Consider the following 14,179-nt stretch of genomic DNA (forward strand, 5'->3'; position numbering starts at 1 on the left):
TACTCCTTATTTTTTCTTTTTTTTTTCTTTCTATTTTTTTTCAAGAATAACTGACAACAGGCATAATAATAATAATAATGATGACAAATGTATTTTAATCGCTATTGAGTAAAAAAATAACAGGCAAAAAATATAATAATAATAATAATAATAATAAAATAATAATACAAACTTCCTAAACTTTGGTTCCTATCTCTGTGCCTACAAGGAATCCAATACGGTTGAGATGCAACAGCATGACGCTTTGATAAACTGAATAGAGATTCATGGTAGGCGCTGCAGCCAGCCAACCCGAACAATCATCCCGCTCTCTAATTGGTCAGAGCTCGATGATTGACGTCACTTGAGACAGTTTCCAGTGTGAAGGAGGAGGTGTGGTGGGGGTGGGGGTAGGGGGGTGGATGTTTTTAGTGTGTGATAGTAAGAATGAGTAGGGCGCCTGCGCCGACATAAAAAGTAAGTTACTATTTTGTTTTGGAAAGATTATTGTACTTAAAAAACAACAAACCCAGAGCTGCATGCATTTAATGCACTCAGTCTGAACTCTTTTTAGTCGGACGAATGTTAGTGTGTGGCTGTGTTCCACGCAGAGATGAGTTAGCTCTTTCTACACTAAGCGTCCAATCTGTTACATTTCTCTCCAAAGTCTGATTTAAACAACCGCCATTGTTCTCTGTTCACGCGGATATTCACCAGTGTTTCTGTGAAGTGTGACGATCACCGCCCACAAAATAAGAAAACAAAACCCGACAGAAAAGCCATAGAAAGAAGAGGTCGGTTCGCTTGTCCCAGTCCTCGACCTTAACAGACCGCGGTGGAACCATGAAAGAGCCCGTTGCTGTGATCCGAGTACCGCCGCGACCACGCGGCTTAACACGGAGGATGTGCTCGTTTAAGGAATTGGCAGCAAAGCAGACAACGCATCGTCCCAGCAAACAAACAACTTAATATCCAACATTCAGATCATTAAAAAATATTGATTGTCGAAGGAGTTTAGGTGAACGCGCCGCTTGTCCACTACAGTCCTGTGAAAAGATTTGGACACCCTTGGTCAAAAGGCTTGCTGACTTATTTTTCCAGCTAAAAAAAGTTAACACGTCCTCTGCTTGGAAAAGTTTTAAAAATGAAACCGTTCTGCAAACGGTGGTCTATGATTTCTATTCATTTGCTAACGTTCAAGAACAGGAACACGAAATATAAAAACACTCTAAAATTGTGATTTAAAGGTTCAGTCTTGTTCTCTGGGCTTATTTTTATTTTATAATTCCACCAAAAATGTCAGAAGACCAAGGGCGCCTAAATTTTTGTCTATGGCTTTACCATTCCTACCTGGCATGACTTTAATATACCATAACAGAAATATATAGTTAGTTTAAAATACTAATTTATATGTATTACCAATATTCATTACCAATAAGTGCAATATGCACTTGTATCTTTCTGTTATCTTTGCCCTAACATTATGGTTGCTCTGAATAAAATAGCAAAATAAACATTACATTTTGTAAATAATAAATTTAATAAACCAACCACTCTATTGATTTTCGGTTTTAAGTCAGGAATGAAAAATATCACATTTTTAAATTTCTTCAATATGATTATTTATTTATTTTTTAAACGGTAAACTGTTTGGTGATCCCTAAAGCCGTTGGGTGATGGCTGTACACTGGCACTTATTTTGCTTTTGGAAAGTTGCAGGAAAACCAAAATTAATTGTAATGCTACTTTACGTTTGTATACATGTGATTAGGCAAAGAAAAAAAGCCTCGTTTGTAAAGCACAAAGGTGTATGATGTTGGAAATCCTTGTTATTATATATATATATATATATATATATATATATATATATATATATATATATATATATATATAATTGGACCATTTATGCACTAACAATAGATGAGAAAAGTTTTGTAGACCAAAAAATACAGCCAAAAAGATCCAGTTGGGCAAATTCCATTTTTTGTAAGCTATTATTTTAGGAATCCTAAATGTAGAGCTTATAAACTTAAAATGTTTTTATATATTTCTAAATTTATTTTTAAATCTGAACAATCATGACGTTTAAATATTTTAATTAATTTAAGCCATTTTCATTGTATAAAACACATAAGCTCTGTTTAAGTTTGTTTTGTTTATGAAGCTGTAACGTCTGAATGCGTCTGACTTTAATTAAAACCCTTTGTTACGTCTGTGGGCCTCATATGAAGTAAATCAATGCAGAGTGTCAATGCTCTATTTAAATCACAGTGTAAATATACTCATTATATACAGAGAATGTTAAAAATATTTGAAAATCACTGGTCGGTTTCAGTGTCTTAATTAAATAAGCAAGAACCCAACTGGGGCTGTTACGTGACCCCAAAGCAGAAGTCAAACATTTACCATTAGATACTTGTCAAATATAACATATGCATCCCTGCCAACTGAGGCGGACTGTTTAAGACTGAAAGTCGTTTCTAACAATGGAAACAAAAACTCAAATGTCTTTAGACAAGATGTCAGTATTTTCATATACAGTGTCATGCAAGTGCAGTCTTGACTAGATTGCATATAAATATGGATATGGCCCGCAGAGACCTGTTGTTCAATTTGTGAGGTTATGCTTTACAATAAGTATTTTATGCACTTATACGAAGATCTCACTCATATGAAGGCTCAAAACATCATATAACAAAAGTTATCATGCAACGATGCCAGTACAACAGTCTTATAAAAACTGAGAAGAAGTTTTAAAAAATGTAATATATAAAAAGAATAGTTTTTCTTTTTTATAAATATTGTAAGTATTGTAGTAGTATTAGTAGTATTGTAGTAGTAGAAGTATTCGCCACTGCAAAATTGCTCTCAAAGACCAGGCAATTGACGCAGCATCATCTCAGTGTCATTTTTCCGCGCCGTTTCGGATTGAAATTGTATTGAATATGTAAGTTAAATGACGCACATCAAATGAGATTTTAAATTCTAAAGTGTTGCAGGTAGATCTCTTAGGCCTGTGGTAACACTGCCAGATCCACCGCTTCAAATTTATATGAAGTATGACAGCTTGTGAAAGTGTTAGTTTCGTAGAGTGCACTTCAGAGCCCAAGTTCAGAGCCCATTCAAACGTCTATTTTTTTAGCAATTTGTTTTGTTTTCGAGGTTCATTTGTTAATTAATTGCCTCTAATTGCTATAAAAAGTGCAACGTAGTAAAGGTAGAATGCAACGTAAAGTAATACACAAGCTGCATTCCTTCTTGAAATTCCGAACAATTCGTTTGTCGTTCGACAAGAACAAATCCGGTTCTTTAATGTCCTTTAAGTTAAAGACGGAACCCTACAATCAAAGAGACGAGAACCTGTGTATGGTTCTTTCCAAGTTTAAATGATTGTTGTCTGTGATAGATTTGTAAACTGTCCTGCAAATAACCTTTTCCTGAGAAGTTTCTATACAAAATGGCAAAGGTTTCAACGATATCCCTAACAGAACACCTTAAGTAAAGATGTTTTAAAAAGCTGTCTAATATAATCATAGATACATATTAACAAAATTATTAAACAGAGCCACGAGAGATCAGTCTCAATAAATTTTATATGTGCCACTTACGCATGTACAATCCTAAAATGCAGGGCCCAGGCACTCAAGAATTGGGTTTAAATCTACAATTCCCTTCCCTTAAGTGTCAGTTTATTGCCGAGACTGACGACGTTGCCAACAACTACAGCCTTTGCTTTGTCTTACCGTGTTCCACCTGTTGCCATCCTCTACCTTTCTTTCAGTAATTCAAATTCCTTCAAAACAAAAATGTTGACGATAAAAGTCGCACGTTATTTCCTCTCTCTCTCTCTCTCTCTCTCTCTCTCTCTCTCTCTCTCTCTCTCTCTCTCTCTCTCTCTCACTCTCACTCTGGAATGAGTTGGTTGGAAAAGTGGATGGACCAGATGGCTGCAGTCCGGATTTTATTCTGATGGCTCGCAAGGCTTTGAACTCCAACCGCACGAGTTTCCTGCAGAGCGCCGCAAATCCCACTTGATAACTCCGACAACCCACAAATTTCAGAGCACGAAACAATGATGCATAAAGGCCTCGCGCTTACTTAAAGAAACTCATAAATGATAAAATCACAACGACCTTATAGCTGCGGTATATACAAGTTTGAAAACTTATGTTGGTAAACATCTTTCTAGTTGTGAGCACTTTTTGTAAGTCGTTCTGGATAAGAACGTCTGCTAAATGCCATGCCATTAATATAAATGTAAATATTAGACAAAGAATCATTACTTTAAATGGAACTGAGACCATGAAAATGCCAACTAAAATAATATATAACGCTAATCCATGTGCCTACGTAACTAATTTTGTAATTTGCCGTCCAAACTAACATCATAAGTGAGATAATTCACTTGTGAATTTATAATACGTTTCTGAACTCTTACACACTGCAAATAAAGCGCGCGCAGGCCTTGACGCACTGCACCTAACCCAAAACCCATCTTAAAACTCACTGCTTTGTGGGTAACAAACAAGCATTTGAAATTCCTAACTCTATGAATTTGTGGTTTGGCTTGGGTTTTCCCCACGCAGTACAAAATATTTTCTGGTGTGTGTGCGCACGAGAATTGAATCATGTCCATTTTTCACCAAGTCATTATATTCAGGACTAAAAAAATTCCACTCAATAATTCTAACTCTAATTTACTGTTATCCATATGATAGAATGTGTGATCGGGTTTTCGGAGGATATTTGCTGAGGAATGTGGTAAATGGGCTACACACTGTAAGTTCACGGTCAAATGTTTACACACACCAAATCTCCACCAATTTACTGTTTATCTGAACATCATTTCTGAGGTGTATCTGGTTAAAACCCTGTACACCAAATGCCGAAATTGTTTACTAAAAGCAGGCGCTTGTTTGTCTTGGAGAAACCCCGCATGGAGAGCCAGTGCATGGGATACAACACCAAGAACCACCGAGAGTCTTGATGTATACATTTAACTGCACGTGCTTTTTTTATTCTGCGAATTTCATCCAGAAAAACGCAGTCATGCAACCTGACGAGTGTTGATTGATGATGCGCACGAACCAATCGCGCAGTTATCCGGTAAGTGAGCGGTAGTGGAGGGTGGGTGTATGTTTCGGGTCGGTGTCTTGTGGGGCGCTCATCCTCTCCAATGGTTGTACGGGCACTGGGTCACGTGCCTCCCTCCCCCTTCCTCATTCCTCATCCAGTCCCCCCCCCCCCCCCCCCCCACATTCATCAGGGGTCGGACTTGTGTTGTCTTTTCAATTCATTTATCTGCAGGAATGATTGCGACTATCAGTCTGGAGCTCACCGCCTGACTGAGGAGGTGAAAAGTTGCGCCGCGGGAAAGACGCACCCGCAAAAAAAAGAAATACTCAGCAGCAGAAGTCGAGGAAGAAAGCCGCACATGGTTTGCGCCGCGCATTGGACGCCTCGGTTTTTAGGAGGGATTCCTCCGTGCTGAGAGGCAAAGAGAGACAAAACAACATAAACAACAACAACGAAAGTAAACAGTAAAATAAGCGGCGTCATCCCTCGATTTTCATTTTATTGTTTGCTTTCACGTTAAATTCAGTCTCAGACTGAGACAGTCTCGTTTTGAAGCGAGTATTGCGTGCGCGTGTTGTTTTAGTTTCGTTTTTTACATTTTATTGTGTATTTGGAGAAAGCTGTAAGCTCGAGTAAAAACGCGTTCTAATATCGAGACAAACAGCGCGAAGGAAGTGTGCGTATATGATTTCTTGTTTTCCCCCCTTGTGCATAGCTCGCTTAATCCCGATTAAAATCGAGCCCTGTGGCCAGAGAAAGTGGATATTTTTAATGTGCGTGATCTTTAATTATTACTTTTTTGTCTCTCCTCTGGTTAGCCCACTTTAAATCCGAAAAACACGCTTTAAATTCAGAGACAGCCTCTTTGTGCGTGCGTGTGCGAGCGCTGGAAGATGCTGCTGGACGCCGGAGCGCAGTACCCGGCCATCGGAGTGACTACGTTCGGCTCCTCGAGGCACCACTCCCCGGGCGAAGTGACGGAGCGAGACGTGGCAGCTCTGGGGATCAACCCGTTCGCTGACGGTATGGGCGCCTTCAAGCTGAACGCAAGTTCGCACGACCTCGGCTCGAGCCAAGCAGCTGCGTTCTCCTCCCAGGCGCCCGGCTACGCAGCCCTGAGCCACCCGCATCATTCGCACCACCATCCCCACCACCACGCGGGCCACGTGGGCTCCTACTCCACCTTCAACTCCACGCGGGACTTTTTGTTTCGCAACCGCGGCTTCGGCGAAGCGGCGAGTGCGCAACACGGCCTCTTCGCGGGCAGCTTTGCGGCGCCACACGCGTCCTCGGATCACCTTCTTTTCCCGGGTCTCCATGAACAAGCAACACCCAACGTGGTCAACGGACAAATGCGCCTGGGCTTTTCAGGTGACGTCTATGGGCGCACAGCCGCTGAACAATACGGCCACGTGGCCGCGAGCCCGAGGCCCGAGCACTACGCACCTGCGTCTCTCCACGGCTACGGCGCCGTGAACGTGGCCGCGGCCGCGCACCACAGCGCTGGCGCCTTCTTCCGCTACATGCGACAGCCTATCAAACAGGAGCTGATCTGCAAGTGGGTCGAGCCAGAGCAACTCAGCAGCCCCAAGAAAGCGTGTAACAAAACATTCAGTACTATGCACGAGCTCGTCACGCACCTTACCGTGGAACATGTCGGCGGACCCGAGCAGAGTAATCACGTCTGCTTCTGGGAGGAGTGCTCACGGGAAGGCAAGCCCTTCAAGGCAAAATACAAACTGGTCAACCACATCCGTGTACACACGGGCGAGAAACCATTCCCATGCCCGTTCCCTGGATGTGGCAAAGTGTTCGCCCGCTCGGAGAACCTGAAAATTCACAAGAGAACACACACAGGTAAGTTTTTTAAATATCTATTTAGTAATGTGTTTAGTGTGGAACGACAGAAGGCTGAAATTACATAGTAATACCAACAAGACTGTAAAAATATTACAGTAAAAACATTAAGTGCAAATCACTTTTATTTTTTGCAGTGAGAGAAATACACCACACGCGTGTTGTTTTACATTTTTCTATTTACATGTCTATTGATTAAACACATTATGTGCAATTAATTCTTATCAAAATAAAATCAGTAAAATAGTATAATAAAACTGCAGCAATTTAGAATAATTTATTTTGCAATTACCAGTGTTATTTCAGACATGGAGCACCCTGTCAATAATAACAAAAATTCGATAATATTCGAGCATTTTTTCGAGAATGTTATAAATACTCGATACATTAGAAATTAAGCATAAATATAATAGTTTTAATGATTTTGCTCGTCATCAATTTATACAATTTATTATGCTGCGATTTTAGTTTAATTCTAAGCTTAACTATAAAAAAAAATACCCTGCAAATGAACGAATTACATTTTGCTTTGAAATTGACCAGCCTGAGATTTTAACTGGCAAGTACATTCAGTTACATCAATACATTTCTTACCAAATACCAGTCATTGAACGACAGTAAGTTGATTTGACCTGCTGCATTCACTTTCAACCGATGTATGTATACAAATATAAACCTATATAAACGGAATAGCATTCAGTTGTTGTGCTATTTTGTTATTGGTTATCACACAAAATTTTGAGCAATGTTATTTTAATCTACTTAGGTTTTTGTGCTTGTTGTCAGAACAATAGCTTTTAGACTATCTGCCCCGTGCCCTCTGACATTTGTTTGTGTTTTATTACGCTTTGTGCTAAAGGTGAAAAACCATTTAAATGCGAGTTTGACGGCTGCGACCGGAGGTTCGCAAACAGCAGCGACCGCAAGAAACACATGCACGTGCACACCTCGGACAAACCCTACTTGTGCAAAATGTGCGACAAATCCTACACACACCCCAGCTCTCTCCGGAAACATATGAAGGTAGGAATCATCAACTACAACAACTAAATCTATGGTATTCATTTTATTTTTCCATTATTTTATTTCTTCAGTTCGAACTAGGTGTCATTTGTTTGCTCTCAGAAAAAAATAATTTCAATCATCGAGTCAAGTTTTGCCAGCAGGTTTTGTTGATGTTTAATGTATAAGCAATGTTTTCCTTTTATTCTAGATTTGGGTTATTGTTTTAAATTAAAATATATATATGTATATTTTTCGTTTGGAATTTACCATGATACATTTAGAAGCTGTTGCTGATTGGATGATTGAAGTCAGAGGAAAATAAAACAAGACATGTCAAAGGCATTTTAAAGCTATATGTTTGTGTTTGCAAAATATATATATGTATATTTTTCGTTTGGAATTTACCATGATACATTTAGAAGCTGTTGCTGATTGGATGATTGAAGTCAGAGGAAAATAAAACAAGACATGTCAAAGGCATTTTAAAGCTATATGTTTGTGTTTGCAATTGTATGACCGTAGGTTTTTTGTGTGTTTGTTTGTTTGTTTGTTTGTTTGTTTTTTAGACAAAATCATATACAAACGGGTCGTGTTTGTCTCATGTCTGCAGTTCGACGTCTGACTCCCTGAATTTGCTGTTTGTTTTGTAGGTGCACGAATCTTCGTCGCAGGGCTCCCAGCCTTCCCCAGCAGCTAGCTCGGGTTACGAGTCATCCACGCCCCCCACCATCGTGTCACCCTCCACAGAGAACCAGAGCAGCAGTTCCATATCCCCCCCAGCCTCGTCCACTGTGCACCACACCACCGCTCACAGCACCCTGTCGTCAAATTTTAACGAATGGTACGTGTAAATATTCTCAAAACGACATGGAAAACATAAATGGAAAAACAAAACTGCAGAACTCAGAACTGCTTGAATTATCAAAGACTGAAAAAAGCCGGGGCAAGGATATATATAAAGGAGAGCAAGAGAGAGAGAAAGCAAGAGAGAGAGAGAGAGAGAGAGAGAGAGAGAGAGAGAGAGAGAGAGAGAGAGATTAAGAAGAAGAAGAAGAAGAAGAAGCTCCCTGGTTTGGGTAAATGACTGTACAGCAGAATTTCACTGACCTTTGCCGACAACCACCTTAAAATACATTCTCTCGCTATACATATATTTTTATTTCTTTTTATTTTATTTTTTACTGTAATTTTGGTTACATGTATTTTTTACTTCGAAATCCCTCCCTTTTTCGAGAAAGAGAAAGAGAGAGAGAAAGCACACAGGAGAGAGCAGCTGCATGCCACCAACAGGTCAAAGCCTGTTTCTTTTTTGTATATAAAGATTACCTAGTTTCAAATGTAATATTTTATTTTGTAAATAGTCATAATACAATTTTAAGGGATTTTTTTTTGTGAGAAAACAAAACAATGTGGTCCCTAGATATATGGAAAAATGAATATGGCTTTACAGATATTGCGATGATTAGTCTTGACTGCAAAGAATGTGTGTACCAAATGTGAATTTACTCAGTATTATACGTCTACACGTTTACCTAACCGATTATTATTAGTATTAATGTGCTTTTGTATCCAGTGCAACATTTCGTCTAGAGTCCAGTCTGAGTAGCACTATTGTTGTTATTTAATGTCAATGTCGATAAATTGTGTAGTGGAAGCCTGAAACTCCGTGTCAATCTTGTTTATGTAAGTGATAAAATATAAAATATGTCTATTGCAATGCCAGTCACAAGAAAAGTATTACTTTGTACATAGCTCAGTTTTCCATATTTATCCGCATGTATAGAACCGGTTAACTAATTTTAGAGCTAGGCTTAATCGGTATTTATGGAGAAATGCGTTGATAGGGTTATGTAAAATTTAGTTTTCCAAATAATGTTTGGTTACATTTCGTACAATATTAAAGAATTAAACGAAAACAAAAACACAATGCCTTCACGATTTTGTTTCTCGAGAGTCTGACTAGACAGGGAAAATATTTAGATTTACCACCTGGAAGAATATGGTTATTTCTATTTCTCATTTCTCTCTCTCTCTCTCTCTCTCTCTCTCTCTCTATCACACACACACAGTCTCTCTCTGTAACTCAAAAGACATTTCATGAAACGTATAGCCTTCTTTGAGTTTTCATGCTTCTCGCTAATTTAACCGTTGACTTGTAAAGTCGAATTGGAGTCATTCACACAGTTCAGTCATTCAGAGCACTGGGTCGATATACTCTTTGCGTAATTACATCAGGGCACGTCGACCTCTTCTTAGATCTCGTCGCTTAATGCACTAAGACCAACGCATTAATTTTCTCGCAAGAGAGTAATTGCGTTTTCCTGAAACCAGCTCAAGCCCAGTAGAGACAGATCCCTGGTGGAAGGTTGAAGCTGACGGATTTATTTACCAACGTGCCCCCGCTCTCTAAACTGTTGATGTTACTTAATTGTGGCGCCTAATTATCCTCGATCCAGCAGTTTGTAAGAGTTGGGGGTGGGGTGGTCTGGGGGTCTTCAGGCTGAAATGTAGAGACAGTATTGGGCTTTGTTCCTGACTACAGCGCGACTGAGCGCCCCATTAGGTAGAGTTCACATCAGACATCATGACTCACGCTACAACACCGAGCCGATTTTTTGGGGATTTTTTATTTTTTATTTTTGTAGTAGTAGTAGGAGGAGGAGGAGGAGGAGGAGTGAGTGTGTGTGAGTACGTGTGTGTGTTTGGTGGGGTGGATTCATGAAAACGAGCAACGGTTGGAACCCGTGACTATTCATAATAGACAGCAAAATATAAAAACTTTGGGCTTTACGTAAAATCGCCAATGACAATAATCGTGACGCTTTTAAATAAAAACGTGCACCGTTGAATTTCGTGAAGCAAATCACAACACGGTGAACTTTTCCTCTTCGGTGTATGGCTGAGAGATGGCTGGAGACCCGAGGCTATTTCCCGAGGCCACGCTGGAACTAATGAAAACATCGCAGCAAGATATATTAAATCGTGTTTGTTTCTGTTCATTTTAGAGACATTTGCGTCTTGTTTTGCGCCAAACCAGCAAATGAAATGCCATCGGTAATTCTGCAACACTGAGATCCTAGGCCTGACGTTAAGTAGCGGGCAATAGCCTACAGTGTTTACATTGACTCCCTGGGGGTATACAGGAGCGCGTGCCCGTCACTGCTACGGTGCGCTTGCGTGTGAGCGGAAAGAATCGTGTGGCCAAAAAAGACATTGACTTCATAAAAGATAGGAGAGAGAAATACAATTCAAAACACAAACACATCGGCACATCAAACACTAATAACCAATACGGTCGGGGTGCGTTGTGTCTGAGGTGATTTTTCGAGACGCATTCATTCTCTACTTCACGGGTTATTAGCTGCTGAGAGTGATGTGAGTGATGGTAATAAAATGAATTGTTCGACTCTATTTAACACTCTATCTATTCTAAGGTTCTGCTACATTTTCATTCATGCACCGTTAGAGTAGCAATAGAAACTGTTATATATTGATCTGTGTATCTGTTTATTCTCATTTTCACGAGGAGCGACTGGTTACGTCTTCGCTTCTGAGTTCTATGATGAAAGTAACAGAAATTGTTATGTTTCCCTTTATATTTATTCGTCACTCATTACTGAGGAGCATTTGGCCAGTTTAAACTGAGCTAGAGAATGGACATCATTCACACATCCCCGTTTATATTTATACATTTGCATTTTTGGCTTATTTATTAAAAAATACAATCTTTGTAAAAGTCTCTATGTACTTGTAGTTTTCGTTTATATCTCATTATTAGAAAATAATTATTAAGGCACGCGGTAATGGTTTTCTTGAAAAAGTTAATCAAACGGTTTTATTCAAGGACAAGACTGTGCTCCATTATTTCGCAATCATTGTACTACATTAATATCTTGAAATTGAAACTTTATGGATTCCACAATTCAGGTTTACGTATCCCTTGTTAATGGCTGTATTATTTCAGACAGAAAAAGAATGAAGACTTCAGAATTGAACATGTGGTCTGGGCAAAGTGTATGTGAGCGAATTGCAAATAAAGAAAAGACAGAGGGAAAGGCACGTTTGGGTTGTTTTTACGTGGGTAAACAGACCACTCTAACACTGATAACAATTAAACCCTGCTGTTAAAGCCGCTGGGCAAATTTTACCAGACTTCAACATAAAATCTGTTTTCACAGTTTAGTCACCAGATTATATATTAACCTGCTTAGTGCTAATTTGTAACACTATATAGTAATTCCTAGAACTATCCAGCCCAGTACTATGCCTTCCGGCAACAACATCTCAGAGAATGGGTATGACGTTTGTGTTTTTACTCAGTGGCTACAGTGTGTATACGTGAGTGTACACCCGCACTCTATACAATTTATATAATTTTGCATTATATTACTGAACATATACATCAACACTTTTTAACTACAGCCTTTAACTGTCATTTCGGGCATTCCACATCTATTTATAACACCTCGCAAGTTTCTATAAAATGGAACTGTATCAGAATTCCCTGCAAACTGAACAGGAACTATAATGAGAAAAATAAGAGTGTCAAATTTCACAACATTAACACACATATTAGCCAAATGAAATTGTGATGTATAAGATAATGTGTAAATGCTTGCGGAGAAAAGTGAAATAGTAAACATAAAGAGTTAAATGTATCTCAGATGGTGTACATATAAATGAATCAGTAAGTTGTTGGGGGTGGAGCTCCAGCTAAAGGAGAGAAGCTGGGTCAGTTTTGCTAGGGTGAACTTCGTCCCAGTCTCTGATAGAAGTCACTCCCGACACGTACTTTGATTTAAATGTAATATAATTGCAAAATATTAATGTAAAATACTATTCTAATAGTAAATAATGTATATAAATAGTTACTTTATATTGTACAGGAATTTTAGGATTTGTGCAAAATTGTGCAAAAGCCTAAACCTATGCAAAAGTATGATACATTCCATACTATTTGTGTTTTTCCAATATGATAAGTTCAGAAAATTGGGCACAAGTATGTGGAGAAATTAAAGTATGTTCTGTGTACCTGTCAGTTATGTCATTTATGAAATCAACACAACATGTCTTTTGAACAGAGGTGTCAACATGCGCTCGTGTGTATTAGTGGTAGAAGGGGGCGGGGCGTTGTTCTTATACTATGCAATACTGATTAGTTTATATCACAAAATTATGATCAAAGTTGATTTCTAAGTATGTTTTACAAATGACAGTAAAACATGAAGCCAAGGCAAAATATCGTAAAAAAATCATTCTGAGGATGAAACCACGGCGTCCGGTTCGGTTGAACGTTTACGATCATGAAAATAATGTTTTGATTACATACATATAAAATATCTAGCACCCATTAGCATATAATATAAATTGTAATCTTAAATAATAGTGGAATGCAATACATTTGAGTAAAATTTATTTTTCAGATGTTACATTTTATTTTGTGTTTTTACGGTTTTATCTTTAAAGAGAGAGAGAGAGAGAGAGAGAGAGAGAGAGAGAGAGAGATAGAACGACAGCAGATAATTATGTGATATTTTTATGTTCACAACTTTTCTCTATTCTCACGCATGAAATCAGGTCATACAGAGCTACATAAGATTTTTAAACTAATGTCCAACCTTTGTTCAGGGAAAGGGAAATACTTTATAATCATTGATAAGTCACAAAAATCTGTTTTGTTTTTTTTAGTTTTCTCATATATTCAGTAAACTGCACAGTGAATAGCTCAATTTGCTGCACAGCTGTTGCTCCAAGTTTAATGCTAAGCGCTTGCTTTTTTTCTTGAAACGTAAATGTAGCTGTTCCCTCCCCCTCTTCCAAACCAACTCGCTTGATTCATATTTGACCTCTGTCTGACTCCAGCCTTGTCTTGTTGGACTTTTTCTTCTTTATTTAATTTAAGGCTTAGACTTTGTTGTTATAAAGAGCGAGAGCGAGAGATGTACGCGAGCTGACGGAGCTGAGCTCGCGCCCACGGACTGCCGCTGTGCACATGGACGGCCCTTTATTTATTCCCCCAAAACTCGCCACGGCATTGTGTCATTTATCACCCTTTTTATAAAAGAAACTCCACAGCGCGGAGTCAGTAGCGAAATGGGGTGCAGGTTAAATGTGTAATTATTCAAAATTATTCAACTTTTCTGAGAAAAAAACAAAGCACTGTGTTACGCAGAGCGCATTCCTATGTTCGCATGTAAGACTCTAACGCACTTGTTTTACTACAACAGGACAAGTAAATTATTATATTTGTGCGATTTACATA

At 38.8% G+C, this 14,179-nt stretch overlaps 1 protein-coding gene across 1 annotated transcript; it reads left to right on the forward strand.

Annotated features, from left to right (window-relative positions):
* Positions 1 to 5,340: 5,340 nt before the first annotated feature.
* Positions 5,341 to 9,802, forward strand: zic1 (zic family member 1 (odd-paired homolog, Drosophila)). The gene is made up of 3 exons (XM_066682976.1): positions 5,341 to 6,912; positions 7,772 to 7,935; positions 8,568 to 9,802. The coding sequence occupies exons 1-3, from the start codon at positions 5,949 to 5,951 to the stop codon at positions 8,766 to 8,768; spliced, it is 1,329 nt and encodes a 442-aa protein (XP_066539073.1). The 5' UTR covers positions 5,341 to 5,948; the 3' UTR covers positions 8,769 to 9,802.
* The last annotated feature ends 4,377 nt before the right edge of the window (positions 9,803 to 14,179 follow it).

Source organism: Hoplias malabaricus, chromosome 10 (assembly GCF_029633855.1).
Source record: "Hoplias malabaricus isolate fHopMal1 chromosome 10, fHopMal1.hap1, whole genome shotgun sequence".
In the NCBI taxonomy this organism is placed as follows: Eukaryota; Metazoa; Chordata; class Actinopteri; order Characiformes; family Erythrinidae; genus Hoplias; species Hoplias malabaricus.